The sequence below is a fragment of the Dipodomys merriami genome, unplaced genomic scaffold, assembly GCF_024711535.1.
Source record: "Dipodomys merriami isolate MVZ:Mamm:240054 unplaced genomic scaffold, mDipMer1.0.p SCAF_204, whole genome shotgun sequence".
Lineage (NCBI taxonomy): Eukaryota > Metazoa > Chordata > Mammalia > Rodentia > Heteromyidae > Dipodomys > Dipodomys merriami.
In genome coordinates this window covers 1,439,529-1,457,287 of record NW_027203427.1, presented here as the reverse complement: position 1 = coordinate 1,457,287, position 17,759 = coordinate 1,439,529, and the positions used below count along the sequence as shown (strand labels likewise).

The following is a 17,759-nucleotide window of genomic DNA, read 5'->3' as shown; positions in this document are numbered from 1 at the left end:
ATTTCATCCTCCTGAGGCTAAATCAATGAGTTCGGGATATTATTCTACACCCTCTGCTTAGAAACTTAGTTTCCCACACTTATACACCCTCTTTAAAGAAAGCTACCTCACCATATTGTTATCTAACAAATTCCCAAAGTTTCCAGTACAATAATAGCCGTCCCTCGCAACCCAGAGATGGTGATGCCAAATGCTTTCAGTACAGCATCCATCTTATATCATTGGTCAAAGTAAGTTAAAACATGTTATAAAGATGTGTACTTAACTTTTAATTGCTGTGACAAGACCTTAATAAAAGCAATTTGAAGGGAAAAATTCTTTATTTCAGTCTTAGATTAGACATTTTACTCTGCCACATGGGCAGAGTATAATGGAGCTCACATCATGTCACCCAAGAAGCAGAGTGAATGTTCTCCTTCCTCCTCCTTGGTCTTTTATTGCACAAGAGACTGCATCCTATTGAAAGGAGCTGTGGACTATGAGGTGGATCTTCCTCTCACAGTCAATTCTATCTAGAGAGTTTCTCACAGACAGGTTCAGAAATACACTTAATCTGCAAGCTATCCTACCCAGTTGCCAATGCAGAAGAACTACCATAAAAGGTCATTCAAAGTACTTCTGTTTTCTTGAACTTTTCATGACAATGGTATGTGTAGATATAAGATTATTTAGCAATATATAGGTTAACAATATATAGGTTTCCTAAAAAGTCTCCATGCTCTGCATTCTGACATTTCTGTCTTTAGGACAGGCTCTGGACAAGCTAAGTTACTTTCATCAAATGTGTCATAATTTGTGTTTGTTTATGTGTGTCTGTGTGTGTATCTGCACATGATGCATCTTTCTCTTGATATTTATAGATATACATACACATATATATGTATGTATGCAGCAATAAATAAATCTATATGCATATTTTAAATTATCTGGCCCATAAGGATATATGCCGATTATTTTTTAACTGTGAACTTAATGATATTTGATAAGTCTTTATTGCACATATAAAGTCACATTTTATTGCTCCATTTTTGTATTACCATACATTATTGTCTATTACATTATATAATTCTGTAATATTGGTAATAGTACTAAGTATTCCTTGGATGTTTCCATAAATGAACTAAAATGTATTCTATTTATTCATATATTTTGTAGATTTTTTTATTTCTCCTGTTTCTGATTGTTTTATAAATATCTATAGTGAAGCAATTGGTTTTTAACGAAAATAGTGTGAATTAACACACTCAAAAACTTTTTGGCATACAACCCAAGTACTTATATTCATTAGCAATTCATACTTTTTGTGGTCACTAATGGAGCTTGAACTCAGGGCTAGCACTCTCCACTTTGAGCCACATGTTCACTTCTGGTTTTCCAGTGATAATTGAAGATAAGAGTATCATGGACTTTTTCTGCTGACATCCTATATGTCTGAGTAGTTAGGATGTATAGGCATGAGCCACCTGCTCTTGAGCAAGTCACTCAGCTTGCCTCTGACATGGATTTTGTTTGATCTTCCTCAGTGGCCAAAGAGTCACTTCTAGAGTTCATAAGTAACATCTGGAGATCAAGGTACATAGAGAAATTCAGGCCACAAAATGCCCAACACAGAAAAACATTTGTAAAGGGCTTGTAGTCCAAAGCCTTGAGCTTGCTAAGCAATTCTTTTTTATTTTATTTTTATTTCACTTTATTTTAAAGATGCTATACTGAGGGGTTACAGTTCTATGAGTAAGGCAATGAGTACATTACTTGTTGATCATTGTTAACCATTCCCTTGTTGTTGTCCCACCATCCCTTCGCTCCCCAACCTCCCACACTCCATGAGCCATACACCTAGCCTTTTCTGTTTTAGTTTTGTCTATCAGATAAAGGTAAGGCCACGTTCCATCTATCTGTACCTCCCTTGTAGCCGTAAGTATAAGATGGTAGCACAATGCCTAGATTTCATTCAGATAGAGTTGTGATAATAATTTGCCAATATAGCCTCAACTTCAATCCACTTATTTCCTTCTGTGACCTTTGGGGATTATAGGCAAAATGTTTAGTAATTGTTTAGTCTTGATATATCCTCAAGTTTCTAAAACCACTATTATTTGGAGGCCTGAGATCATGATATTGATAAATAGTTGTGTATATCTAAATAATTTTTTTCCAAGTTAAAATCTTCTTAGCCAAAATAGGCAACTGCTAAAGCCTAGTTTCTGAAACTTTGTATGGATCCTTGTTACCTGATTAAAGTACAGATTGCTAGTCAGTATATATAGATGAGTTCCTAATATTTGTGTGTCTGAACCCAAGTACCTGACAGGAACAACCTAAGGGAAGAAAGACAGTATTTATTTGGGCTCATTGTGTCAGAGATTTCCATTCTCAATCCTTAGTTTCCTTGACCTATGGAGAGGCAGAACATCATGATGTGGGACCATCTAGTAGAGGCTACTCAACTCATGGCAAACATGAATCAAAAGTTACATAAGAAGAGGTGAGGGCAAGATTTAGGCCTAAAGACAGTCCCACAAATCTATTTCATCCAACTAGGTGTTTTTACCACCTCCCAGTAACACCACACCATTGTCAACCCATCAAGTGATGAGTAAGCACAGAATCCAGGAGTGTGAAGTAAGCAGAGAGGACAGAGCTAACTGAGAGAGCCAGTTCTTTGCTACTTTTCCACAGAATGTTGATCAATGTGAAGGAGAGAAACCATGAGTTTGGCTGAAGAAGGAAAAGCTGATTGGCTGAGGGAAAATTCCCATGTTTGCTCCTTTGTACCATCTGACTGTACAGGTGGAATAATTACTATCCCTGGGTTCTTGTTTGACTTCATATTTGAAGACCTGGAAAATTGTTCTTATTTGCCTCCAATGATAAGATACATTGGATAAACATTATAATTAGCAACAATAGCCTTGGAAAAAGTTGTACTAATTAAAAAAGACCTGACACCTAGGAACGTAGGTTAAGCCTATAAACCTACAAGGAAACGCAATGGATAGTAAAAGAAAAATAATTACATCTGGACATAATTTAACAATAGTCTAAAGATTCACATAGTGAAAACAGAAGAGTATGTTCTCAGGAGAAGAACATAAGCATTCAATAGCTATGTACATATGAGCATATAAAATGATGCTTATCAAAGTGAGCTTCAAGACATGTGCTGTTTCCAGTTCTCTCTCTTTTCTTCTCTTTTTTTCTTTTTTTTAATTGTGAAAATACCATACAGAGGGGTTACAATTACATGAGCAAGGTAATGAGTACATTTCTTAAATTGCCTCCTCTTTTATTTCCCCTTACCATCCCTGCCCTCCTATCTCCCCCCCCACCCCCGCCGAAGATGTAAAGGTCATTTTTCGACATAATATTTTGTGCACATCATTGTTGTAATAGGTCCACCTGTATACCTATTTAAACAATTTGTTTTTTCCCTTCCCCTCCACAAATTATACCAACATCAAATACAGTGAAAATAGGGGTGTACCGTGGGGGAGGGACATACAAAGCATCCCAGACAATCTTCTCTAGTGCCCACAAATCCAGCAATATATAAGGGCAGCTCACATAGCCAGAAGGGAGTTTTTAGTTCAGGGCTGTATCACTGTGGGAGGACATGTGTATGTTGAAAGCAGCAATAAACTCCAACATCTTCTGCCTCCACCCTGTTTTCATGTGAAATCTTTGCCTAACCCCCACCCCCCTGGCCAAATCTATCTGGAACCTCAGAAATTTGGTTGAAAACCTGATAGATCAGGAGTTGTAGAGACTGGCCTGGTTTCTGCAGGAACCGATCCAAATAGGTGTCTCCATTGCTATGCAAGAGGCTCTGACTAGACCTGCAGGAGGTGGAGGCCAGATCTCCCAGGGTGCCAGGCAGGGAAAGAGGAGTCTGGGTCAGCACAACATCTCCACTGGATCCTGAAATGAGAATAAGACAGAAGTGCAAGGTTATGTACAAATATAGAAAAGCATGCTTTTTATTTGTATTTTGGTATATTACCTATTGTTCATATTTCATAGTTTGGCTTGAAATATAAAATATTTCATATTAGAAATAAAGGTATTTTTAAATATAAATGAGTATTCAGAAGTCATCTACATTATTCTAACCAAGAAGAATCTTCACCAAGGCATAAGTTTTAGATATTTCTGAAATATTTCTCTATTTCCAGACCTAAATCTCACTTGCCCCATCATAGATAACAAGAACTGAACATCTAACACTTGCATAGGTCACAACTGGCCCCTGAGAGCATACCCTTCCACCCACTCTTGCTCCTCATCTCCCTTTGGTCTTATCTGGGATCCAAAGTATTAACAGCCATAGGAGCTGAGAGAAGGACTTCATTTTTAGGAGTGAAATGAGGAGTCTTGACATGTCAAGGCAAGTTCAGAGCTGAGCCTTTATTTCAGACTTAGAATGGGAGGCCCTCCTTAGGGAGCAATATGCAAATAGCCAGATGGGGCAACAGTGTGAGAAGAACCTAGGGGAGGTTAAGGCCTGCTGCTCTGAGAAAAGTGACATCCTTGGCAATAATCAATAAAAATCCATGATGCTTGCAGCACTGGGAAGAAGGACCCCACTGTGGAAGTATGGTTTTGAAGAGACATATGCACCTACCACCCTAAATCAGCATCAGAGACCCAGTGATAGGTAAGTTTATGTCCAACACAGTCTCTAGGAAAGGAATAGATTTGGGGCTGATCTCCCCTGAACCTAATTCAGCTAGTCCAGAAAAAGACAGTGTCCACCATCAACAGCACTGATTCTCAATGGAGTTGACCAATCAGTGTACAGAGCTGAGCTACCTGAATATGCAGCTGATAGCATAGTTCCCATCTGTTCAGGGATGTTTGCTATAAGTGTTAGAAACTCTGATTTCTAGAAACTTCCTATTTAGACTTAGGATAAAGAATTGACAGGGAGAACAAAATTTACTCCCACAGGTAGCATCCTGATGGCCTTTATAATGGAAAAGGAAAGGATAGAAATGTTTATACATGAAAGTGTGAATATGTATTCAATGTAACAATTTTTGTATCCACTAATATCTTGTTATTCTTCCGTACCATATTTCTATAGCAAATTAATCTAATAATTCTTTAAAATTCTCTCTTTGGAGTAATGGAAATCTGAAATTGATGAAGATGTACTGCATTCATATACTGACATGTAGACTTGAAATGCCCTAGTGTAAATACTTGTACATAATTATATACATATACACATGATGAGTGTGTATATATATATATATATATATATATATATATATATATATATATATATATAAAATTCTGCTTATTTTAAACTAACATACATTCTTTAAAGGTCTTCAGTCCCAATCCAAAACAATCTGTTTCTGCTTATTTGTCTCAGAGATTTCAGTCTCTAGTTCCTGTCTCCAACGATTCTAGACTTGTAAGGCAGAACATCACCTGGCAATTATGAGCAAATAGAGAAGAAGGCTTGTGCTGATGCCACAATGTACCCAATTTAGCCCTGCAAAGAGGTGCCTTGTGGGAAATTATTAGACCATTGGCTGTCCATTCCTTAAGAGTATTAAAACTGCTCTCATGAAATGAGTCACATAATATTCACTTGTTTTAAAGTGAAGACAACCATATGCTTGTCCATCTTAACTTGCAGTGTTTTTCTATTTATAAATATTATTGTGACACAGACAGAACTGGCCTTGCCTGAGTACAGGAAGATGAGGGTTACTGCATCTAGGAAATTTTACACCTAAAATTGTGAGTTAAAAAAAACTTTTCTTCAGTCAGAGCTTAGGTCAATTCCTCTTTTATAATAAAGGACTGGCACAGGTGTGTGTGTGTGTGTGTGTGTGTGTGTGTGTGTGTGTGTGTGTGTGTGTGTGTGTGTGTGTGTGTGTTCATTTATCTGTATGTGTAAGAGAGATACAGAGAGACACACAGAAAGAGATAGAGAAACAAATCCTGAGAAATATGATTTAAATAAAAATGCTTTTAAATGTGTTGAGGAATAAAATCATATCTGTAGTATCTGTACTCATCTCCTGAACACAAATTCCTAAACCTAACAGGGATCACTTGTTAACTCACTAGATCTGAGGTGATTTTGTAATTTTGAATTTGTAGCACACTCTCGGAAATGCTGCTGCTGATTCTGATTTCTGGGCAAATTCTGAGTAGAAAAGAAAATAATATTGCATCTGTGTTTAGTTGTGTTACTTCCTATGTGTCAAGAAGGAGTTTTGTTGGAGAAATGTTCCTTATATATGACTATACTTCATTTTGCCTTGACTGAGTTTGACTGAAACTCTTGTTGTGGGCAATGCCTTCCTGTATATTTTCTGTGAGTTGGACCAAGACTGCACTGGGTCATCTGCTGTGAACTCCTCTCTTCACAGTCTCTTCTGGAAGTACATTTCCCAACACTGATGAGATCACTTCTAATCTCATTTGAGATTAGAAGCCTTAAAAGACTCAATCCTGTTTAAATACAACCTTCAAAGAAACAGAAGGGCAGAGAGGAGAGTGAAGAAATTTAGAGCTTCAATCTGCGCAAGCAGGGGAGTCTGGGCGGTCAGTGCATAACTATAGAACCCGATGGTACTAAGAGCCGGGTTTTGTAGGTATCCGCTTCTGCCAGGAATGTAACAACATGCTGTACCCACAGGAAGACAAGGAGAACCGCATCCTGCTTTGCGCATGCAGGAACTGTGACTACCAGCAGGAAGCAGACAGCAGCCACATCTAATGTCAACAAAATCAATCAGGAAGTGGAGGAGCTGACCCAGATCATCGCTGACATGTCCCAGGACCCCACTTTGCTTTGGACCAAAGACCACCCATGCCAGAAGTGTGGCCACAAGGAGGCAGTGTTCTTCCAGTCACACAGTGCCCGGGCTGAGGATGCCATGCGCCTGTACTACGTGTGCACTGCAGCCACTGCTGGACCGAATGAGCATCCCTAAGTCCCCCTGTAATAAATGCCAGGTTCTGTGCCCATGAAAAGGAGAAATTTAGAACTCCATACACATTTCTTGTTTTTAGTTCTACTTTTATTATCTCTCTGTAGTTGTGCAAAAAGTGTTCCATTAAACATGTCACTTTATAAATACAATGCATCTTGAATAATGTCACTCTTTATATCTTTGTACTCTGTCCTTCCCTATCCAACTCCTTTCCTTCCAGAAACATGTCCATGTATAAAAATACATATTAAATTATTAAATATGAATGTATGACTCTATATATGTATGGTATACGGAAGACCCTTTTCAGTCTACTCTTGGAAATACTGAAGTAATATGGGTCACTATTTTATCTGTGCCTGTTATACAGTCTCATAAGTGTCCTAAATATATTTTATTTATTCACATTTTTCATATTTTTTCTATGTGTGTATTTATTTAACTGAGCCACAAGCCAAGGGTTCTTTGACCATCTAAACTCTGAATAAACAACAGAAAATAAAATAAAATAATAAAAAAAGAAACCCCGTAGGTTTTACTCACAGCCCTTCCATCACTTCAAAGAGCTGTTTTTGGAACTTAATAAATGCTCAAAAAGTATTATTAAAAATGATGTCCAATCATTCTAAAATAAGGTAAAAATTTATATTATTTCTCCTTTGTATTTCCTCAACTTACTATAAAATCATTATTTCATTCTCCCTTTATCATGTGAACTGCAGAATAGACAAAGCTAGTACTAAATAAAACAAGGCAAAGGAAGCTGGGTGCTGTGTAGGTGTGAAAGCCACCTGGTAAACTATAGGGGACACATTAATAGATTGACAAAGAGAGGCCGCAAAAGCATTGACACAAGTAGGGTTGAAAGAAGCCAGATTCTAAGGATAACCCCTGAAATTTTCATGATGTATGCTCCAAGGCTGGCTTCAGCAAATATGGCCATGTGGCTTGTGAATTTCCAGCCCACACAGACTCAGGCACCAGAAGCCATGGAAGAATTTGGAATAATGATCTCAAACCAGGGCTGTGGGCAGGCTTACACTTCATGGGTTGTGAGTTTCTGCCTGACAGATGAAGCTGCTGATCAGTGGGAAGGAGGATACTGAAAGACTTTCCTGTGGATCTTTCTGGGAGAAAGAAGTACAGTTCAGAAGGAAAGTGTTTATGGTCTGGGCCACGAACCTGAATGAGGTCTGGCACAAGGTTCTATATCATCAGAAGAAAAGCTACATAAACATTCGAGAAGAAATAAAATGAAAAAGGATAAAGATAACAGGAACCATGCTAAACATGGTGGGGAGCTGAATATTCATCCATTGCTGAATGGAATTTAAAATGTTACAGCAATGTTAAAATGACCTTGAAATTGGGTAACAAGTATGACAAAAAAAATGCACTTATTACCTTGTTTATGTAACTGAAACCCTTCTGTATATCACCTTGACAATAAAAAAAATATGAACTTGGACAGTGCTTTCTAAACTTGAAAGCTCAGTTAAAATACATTTCAAAAGATCAATGTTGGGCCATTTATCCCAAAGTAATACATTTCATTTTCACATAGAAACTTGTAAATAAATAATCTTAGAATCCTTATCAGTAGTAAAACTAAAAACTACCCAACTATTCCTAACTGACAAAAAATTAAAGAAAATTTGGTTTTCAACCAAGCCACTCTATTTAATAAAAACAAGAGCTATACTGTCATATACATTGACTGGATGAGCCATAAAAAAGCTATAGTGAATAATACAGCCAATCTTAAAGTGGGACTTTTTACATTTTCTTTTTATGAAGTGTTGGCCAGGGCTGAGGGATTGGAAAGAGGGAATTCTATACCCCACAGACAGCCCCAGTAGTCTGTGGCATTGATATGGAACAGTTCCTCCATGATGGTGTTGACAAGAGAGAAACACAAATATGTGGTACCTATATATTCTCAACATTCACACATACATGTGGGTTGCTCATGTGATAAACAACCCAATGCACACACATCTGCACATGAACAAACACCAAAGTCTGCAAGTGACTAACATAGAATCTCTATGTATTGTGTCAATGTCAATTTCCTGGTTTACGTAATGTAGCATGGTTATACAAGATGTTGGTACTGGGATAGGCTGGGGGAAGGATACAAAACAGCTCCTAGTAATTTTCTTCGCAACATTATGGACATTTATAATTATTTGAAAATAAACAATAAGAACATATAATAGTTTTCATATTCAAAAGCACTGAAGAAATGACTTGTAATTTCTCAGTAGACAAAAAAACCAAGGAACTTTCTAACTCCTTCCCCTTAGTGTCAGAAATGTCTTAATACTTTACATGGAAGTAGATTGTTGAATGCCAATCAGTAAGGGATATCTGACACTCTGTATTTGTACACATAGAACTACAGTAGGCACAACGCTTATATTTAAGTATTATATTATGCATTATATGTTTCTGTTCTTTGTCTACATGTTGTATAATTAAAAGCATGGCAGGAAGTAGGTATAGTCTAGGTCCATGGTATAACTAACTCTACATGGAACAATCCAGCAAGTGGAAGTCTTCATCTGGATGTGTGGGTCTGCAGATTTTTGCAGGTTTTTGTACCACTAAATCTCTGTCATGTTTAGAAAATTTATTTATTAGATATGTAATATCTAAACATATTGATGAATTATTAAATAAATATCACTCAAAGCATGCTGTTCAGAATAGTAAAATAAAATACCCAAAGAAACATTTTACAAATAGATTTTTTAAAAATATAAGATAGAATCCTGTGCTTAAACTGAGCTCCAAAAAGCAACAAAAATAATTGCTCCCATCACTGTTTTTTCTATGTAAGATCCATAGCTAAAACAGTATAACCAATAGCAGATTAATTGTGCTATGTTTATATAATAGACACTACATAGCAATGAAATTCAACACCTTGAAGTCGGGTCTAACCTTGTTCCATTTCTTGAATGGTGAGCACATGGAGACTCATCTGCAACTCATTTGTGAAGTGCAAACAGGGTGAGGAATTTCTGTGTCTCAAGACAACCAAATAATCATAAAATTAAAATTAGCAAAGGAGTAATAATAATTGATCATAGAAAGCTGCGTCTTAGTTTCTGTTAGGGATTCTATAGCTATTAAATTATGTCACTATTTCTACATATAAGAACAATTCAGAATTAAGAAAGAATTAGCAAGGGTAATAGTATAGGGTTTTGCCTTTGTCATATGCTCAGAGACTCTACATGTGGATTGAGAAATTTCTTTTAGTGCTCAGTAAAATTGTTAGAGAATTGTCTGCACTAGCATATCATTATAAAATTTAGGAAAAAATTTCCAGTAAGCAATGATGCAGTGTACATAGCAGAAGTTTGAAAATCAAAGATGAAAACATTCAACTCAAATGTGACTTTTCCACTTGAAATCTGGAAATTGGAGAAACAATATATTTTGAGGAAAATTTCTTTTCAATTCATAACTGCATACTATCAAAATATCACCTTAATGAGAAGTAAACAACAGATTTTATAATTTCAAATTATCTCTTAACTTCATATTTTTACAGTATTGATCCCTCCATGAAGAGACCTGAGTCTAATGAAACACAACATTCAGGGAAGAGTAAGGCATGGTGCTTTTTTATTGTGAAAATACTGCACAGAGGGGTGCAGTATTGTAGTCAAAATTAGATAGGAACTAGTTATGTGACAGGGCTCAATGTGACCCCAGAAGCACTTTCCCATACTCCTGTCAGGATGAGATGCACAGCAAATCTTGCTGTGTAGACTTAAATAAAATTGAATGAGACGAAGAATGTATGTTTGGTACACATATCCAGAGAGAGACATTCCCTGATGGATTCTTCCATGTAGTTAGTTATATCTTGGACCTAGATTACACCTACTGCCTGTGATTCTTCTAATTATTCAACTTTTAGACAAAGAATATACACATATAATTTAATACCTAAATATAAACTTTATTATGTTGTGCCTACTGTAGTTCTATGGTTATCTATTACTGATGGACCTTCTACTTCCTCCAACCAAGCAACCTGGCCCTGTGATTGGAACTAGGATTAGGATAACCCTAAAACCCCAGACTAGTTCAAATCTATTTCAGAACAATGACATGAATGTAGGACAAAAGTCAGCATCACATCACCTGGGTTATTACCCTGAGTTTAGAGACACAGAGAGGAAGAAAGTGAGGGCAGAGATGAAAAGTGCTGCCAGGAAATTAAGAACACCAGAAAGTCAACAGAGAACTGATGGATCAAAAAGGACTCTATGTAAAGGACAGTGACTTGGTTCAATTTCCCATCTTCTATTTTAATTAGGCCCTCAGAGTGTAAAAAAAAATCAGAGTTTCATACCAAACAGTCCCATGTTGATAAACCAGTAAGTATAAATTGCCACTTTGATATCTTCCTTTGTTCACCAGAAATTAGATCTCTGGCATAGCTCTCCTTCAGACATTCTGAGAGAAAGGACAATTCAAGAATCAACTTTGTTTCATCATTTTGTTGTTCCCCTTCCCTTCCCTAATTCAGATAAATGTATATATAGTACACAGGGTACCAAAATAAAATACAGTGACAATAGGGGATAAACCATAGGGGAAAACTGAAAAAAAAAAGAAAAAATAGATAATGCAACAGCAATACTCACAAAACAATATATTGGAAATGAACCTTACATCTTGGTAGGACATAATGAGGGAGGGAAAGTGGGAGGAAAATGGGAAAGAGAGTAACAATGTTCGACAAGAAATGTACTTACTAATTTACATATGTAACTGTATCCCCATTGTACATTATCTTGACAATAAAATAGAATTTAAAAATATCAACTTTCCTTGGAGGAACAGGAGAGAATGATATTATTTTACTCAAAAACTGACTTGTTGAATGGTAATTTCTTACTACTTAAAGATAATAAAGATATAATTAAACAGAATCATCTTTTTCAATCTATAGTACCCTCATGACCACAAAAGTTTTAAACTAAAATTCAAAGCTTAAATTTTATAGGCTCTGTGGCTCTCTTCCTCAGATCTATCCTCTTGACCATCATTCCACAACAGGTCATCCATTCTCCACATCCACAGGGGTCCAACCCTGCTGCTTTGAGGAAGGTGGATGGATTCTGAATATGTGAACACAAGAGTTGTTTTGTGATTTGTGTGGAGAAAAGTGAGATGAAGGGTCGAAGTGAACTGCTGACGATCAGTACAAGATGAGGACTAACAATTGCAAAAATCAAGCAGAAGAATTTAAGGAGCCTAATTCAAAACGGTGCTCCCAGACAATTAAATTTGTGCCTAAAAAGTCTGAATATTGTTTATTTGCATTCGTGTCTGGATGAACTAAAACACAAGACACATAAGTAGAAAAAAACATTTACATAACATTGTCTCTTAAAATGAAAGAGCTGGACACCACTGACTAAGGCTTGTAATCCTAGCTACTCAGGAGGCTTAAATCTGAGGATCACAGTTCAAAGCCAGCTGGGGCAGAAAAGTCCATGAGAATCTTATCTCCAATTAACCACCAGAAAACCAGAAGTGGCACTGTGGTTCAAGTGGTGAGCGCTAGCCATGACATGAAAATCTCAGGGACAGTGTCTAGTGTCCAGAGTTCAAGCCCCATGAAATACATATATATGTATGTATATACATATATATGTATATATATATGTATGAAATGCATATATATGTATTTATACATATATATATATATACATACAACATGCATAAAGAATCATATAGTCTGCAGCATGATGGATAGAAGTAGAGAACACCTTGTTAATACAAATAGTAAAGACAAAGAGCATTGTCTATACTGCTTCTCACGCAAGCAAAATTTAAAAAAATAAAACGCAATAGTGATTCTATGGGGCTGACAAGGGCACAGGATCAGATCACAGGAGGATGAACACAGAAGAATGATGAAAGACTATGATCAATGCACATAATACACATATACTGAGAAACCCAGAATCCCATTAATGGTTACAGATATGTACATTAATAAAAAAATAGGCTATCAGAAAATAAGGGAATACAATCTGAAGCAATGAATCCATTCTTTGTATTAAAGGCAATTCCTGCTTAAATACCGTTATTTATTTTATTATTGCATAAATATCAACTGATGCCACAATTCAGACTCTGCAAGTATTAACTGGTCTTTTCTGACAACATTCTGAGCAGGTGGAGGCAGCAGGAGGAGCAGCTGGGGCGGCCCAGACTCACACTTCAGCTTCCCTGGGAGGTTTTTGTTATGGCTTGTATCACTGTGGGAGGGAAACTGCTACCCTGTTGACAGTAATAAGTGGCAACATCTTCAGGCTCCAGGTCACTGATCCTGAGAGTGAACTCTGTCCCAGATTGACTCCCACTGAACCTTGATGGAACTCCGGACTCCAAAATATCTGCACTGTAGATCAAGAGTTTAGGAGCTTTCCCTGGTTGCTGCTGGTACCAGGCTAAATAATACCCAATGTCCTGACTGGCCCTGCAAGTGATGGTGGCAGTGTCTCCTTGAGACACAGGCAGTGAAGATGGAGACTGGGTCACCTGGATATCACACTTGGCACCTGGAAGCAGAAACATGAAAACAAATATCCACACTAGTTATCAAGTTATAAGAAGGCATCCCTGAAGAGTAAGCATCCTGGATCACACTGAGCTGTGTTAATCCCTAGCATTGTCCTTCTTTACCTGGGAGCCAGAGCAGCAGGATCCCCAGGAGCTGAGCAGGGGTCCTCATGTCCATGCTGTGTGCTGACTTGGACTGACTACTGCCTAATGTGAGCAGCCTATGAAGAAGTCCTGAGCACACTGGGCTGTGCTGTTGGTGCATGCAAATCAGCAGCAGAGTTATACACAGCTGTCCAGCTGCCTCATCTCAGCAACTCTGCACATTCTGAGTCTCAAGGGAACTAGGTCAGGCAACAGAATAAGTTTTAAACACAGAAGAGAATCACCAAGTTGCTTTCTTGTGATGTGAGCACAACAATGGTAGCTTGGAAGATCAAAGCTTCTTTTCTTCTTTATTTCTTTAACTGAGCCAAGACTTGTTCACTGGAGTGTTAGTTCCAGAAATTTACAAACAAATTTTGCACAACACAAATTTGGCATTTCTTTCTTATTATGCAGGACAGAAAGTTTTACAGTAGCTCTGATTCACTGATAATCTGTATGTGTCAATTTATCAGCACTGTTGTCCTGTAATGAATCTAATCCATGAAAGTGGAATAAGTGGAGCTGTTGTATTGATAAGAAAATGCCTGGACTTCTGTACTGTGCTGTTCAGCCTTATTATCGCCTTCATCTCTGAGTTTTTGTCCCAGGTGATCCATACAAGCACGTCCTTTCAGAGCCTTTCTGTGGAGCACATGGGCAGCAAAGATGGCGCTGGGAGGGGGTTGAGTGGGCAGAGCCTTATTTACTGAAGAGCACATGGCCAGCCAAGATGGCTCTGGGAGAGAGTAGAGTGGGCAGAGCCCAATTGACCTGCTGATCAGTACTTAACCAGCCCATGAAGGCTCAGGTGAATGATAGGGTGTGACCTTGACAGTGATTGGTTCCTCTTCCTCCCTTACCATGCCACCCATCCTTTTTGTCTTTAAAAGGGGCTGCTCTCTGTTAATAAACGAGTTTTTCTACCTGCTGGATTTGGCTCCCCGCTGTGTCTGATTGTGTCCTGGGCTGAGGGAGGCTAGGGAACGGGCAAGCGGGCAAGCGCCGCACTTACCTTTCCTCCGACCCAGTCCGTCTTTTGTGGGACCGACAAAGACCCAACACCTTTCTCCCTTCATGTCTGAGCAGCCTTTATAATTTTTACTGACCTAGAATTGTGTATCATTTTATATATCCATGCTGAAGGTTCTCATATTATCCCTTCTGGCTTTTAATCATCTTCACCACAACTACTATATTCAGAAGCAGAGATAAATTCTCCTTAAAAGGGAGGATAAACTCGGGCTGGGAAGGTGGCTCAATGGTAGAGACCTTGCCTTGCATGCCTGAGGCCCTGGGTTTGATTCCTCAGCACCACATAAGCAAAAAGAAAAAGCCGGAAGTTTTATTGTGGCTCAAGTGGTAGAGTGCTAGCCTTGAGCTGAAGAGCTGAGGGACAGTGCCCAGGCCCAGAGTTCAGGCCCCACGACCGGACCCACCCCCCTCCCCCAAAAAAGAAGGATAAACTCAGGTTATCTTGAAGCCTATTTTGTGGCCTAAACCTACATATGTCTCCTGTTCAGTGGACTCTTCTAGATCTTAAGAGAACACTGTGCTGCACACCTGGGTAAAAGATATTGGGCCCAGGCAGAGTGAGTATGTTGGAATCTCTGAACAGAGTCTTGAAATCAATAGAACATGGAAATGTCATCCATATTGGCATGAGGCAACATGGGAGAGCTGATTTTCTGTGCAAGGGAGAATTAGCATTGTTGACTCCATTGTAGGTGCTGAGATGGAGTGACCCAAGAGGACATACATATGTGTTGGATTTGCCTGTGCAGTTGTCAGGGCTCAGGAAGTCACTATTGCATGGATACAAAGTTGGCTTATCTTATCCATGTTATCACATTCTGAGGAATGTCACAATAAATCTGGGGTTGGGGGCAGGGTGTGTATGATCTGATCATGTAAGTGGCAGTAACACCGAGAGTTTCATATCACCCAGAAGAGTTGTTGATCATATGACTAAATTAATGAGGGAAAATTAGAGCCAATATTCTTGAGGTTAAAAAAAGTAAACTAAGCTGGGCGCTGGTGGCTCACGCCTGTAATCCTAGCTACTCAGGAGGCTGAGATCTGAGGATCGCGGTTCAAAGCCAGCCCGGGCAGGAGAGACCGTGAGACTCCTATCTCCAATAAACCACCAGAAAACCGGAAGTGGCGCTGTAGCTCAAGTGGTAGAGTGCTCTCCTTGAGCTGAAGAGCTGAGGGACAGCGCCCAGGCCCAGAGTTCAAGCCCCACGACCGACAAAAAAAAAAAAAAAAAAAAGTAAACTAATTAAATGAAAATTTCATCTAATGTTAGTGACATTTCAAAGATTTTTATACTGAATATTTTCTGGAAAAAAGAAAATCAGAAAATTTTTCTAAGAATTCATTTAATAATAACCTATTTTTTAATGTGAGTGAAGTAATTACCATAAATTTACATATGTATGCATGTATACATATGTATATATGAATGTGTACATATAAATATATATACATATTGATGAGTAGATGCACAAGTGGATAATTTTTTCTAATCTAGAAGTAATGATGCTTTAGCTTTAATAACGGATAGCACCTTCATTAATTGACCTCATTTATTCTCTCATAAATAAAACCAGTGACCTTTGCAGAACAGTTTATTTATTTCTCAAAAATAGAAAAAGAGGAAGATGAGTTTGGATCACTTTTTGTCACAAACTACAAATTCATATTGGATGATGTACAGAAAAAAGTGGAAAGCCCATTGGCCAATTTTGAGAGTTTTTAAATATTGAATAAATACCAAAGTATTCCATGAAATAAATTGTAAATCCTTAGATTAGTAGTGATATTTTCACTAGGGATGTGATATCCATAAACCACCATATATTTCTCCACAAATCCTCACAATTTCAAAGGAAAAACAACAACTATATAGCAGAGAAATCCAATAGCCAACACCTTAATCTAGAATTGAAATAAAGATGATCAGTAATGATGTCCTTAAGAACATAGCAGCACTTCTGGACTTTGCTCACATATATCCATTACTGAAAGAACTCTGAGGGGAAAAAGGCACAAATCTAATCTAAGAGACATTCATCTACATGATTAGTATGTGATCACCATGAGCAATAAGAACACAAAATTTAAGATTGAACTAAAACCCTGTTCCTTGGTGGCTTGATTATTGGGATGTGATCATTCATCTACAGCCATCTCTTCACAAGTTCATAAACATGGTATGTACAGTGACTAAGATTAAAGATTGAATTCACATGTCTGGTTAAGAGAACTTCAGTGACTTCAAACTGAGATCTTTTTGAAAATAATGGCATAGTGAGCAATATCTGTAAAAAAACAAAACAAAACAGTAACACATACAATTTTTGACCACTGTTTTTATACTGCTACAGAATAAGAATACATTTAATTTCTTTTTTATAAGTTTTATTGTAAAAATACTGTACAGAGGGTTTACAATATATGAGTAAGCTACTGAATACATTTCTTATCCATCATTGTTATCTCCTCCTTTGGTTTTCCCCTACTGTCCCTTCCCTCCCCACTTGCCCAACTACTCCCTTCCCACAACTCCCCCAATGAAGTTGTAAAGTTTGGTTTCAATATAGCATCTTGTAATCTCATTGTTATAATGGGCCAACCTGTATCCTTATTTCAGCATTTTGTTATTTATATTCCCCTCTCCAAATTAGAAAAAAATATATATACAAGATGCAGGGCACCAGAATCAAATACAGTGAAAACAGGGGTTACACCATGGGAGAAGAACACACAAAAGAAACAAAACTATCACACAGTACATTATAAATACATTAAAAAAAAACAGCAAGAAAGATAAAACCACTTGTGTCCCTATCTTGGGATGCATTTTGCTTAGCATCATTTTATATGGAAATATGTACATAGCTTTTGAGCTTTTCTGCTTTGTCCTAGACATACACTAGTCTTTGTCAGCATATATTAACTATATAAGAAGGGTTTCATTGTGACATTTCCACACAGTCATACAATGGATTCCATTAACCTCACACCCTTGATCTCTCATCTTTATCCCATATTTCCCTT

At 37.7% G+C, this 17,759-nt stretch overlaps 1 long non-coding RNA gene and 1 gene segment (V, D, J or C); both read right to left on the bottom strand.

Annotated features, from left to right (window-relative positions):
- Window positions 1-3,490: 3,490 nt before the first annotated feature.
- LOC138833340 (uncharacterized) lies at window positions 3,491-4,349 on the bottom strand. The gene is made up of 3 exons (XR_011373865.1): window positions 4,259-4,349; window positions 3,772-3,918; window positions 3,491-3,601 (listed from the first exon to the last, which is right to left on the bottom strand). It is a non-coding gene; the product is annotated as an uncharacterized lncRNA (long non-coding RNA).
- Window positions 4,350-13,057: 8,708 nt separating this feature from the next.
- Window positions 13,058-13,749, bottom strand: LOC138833339 (immunoglobulin kappa variable 1-9-like). The segment is given in 2 exon segments: window positions 13,058-13,552; window positions 13,677-13,749. Coding segments are annotated over 2 exon segments (396 nt in total).
- Between the last annotated feature and the right edge of the window lie 4,010 nt (window positions 13,750-17,759).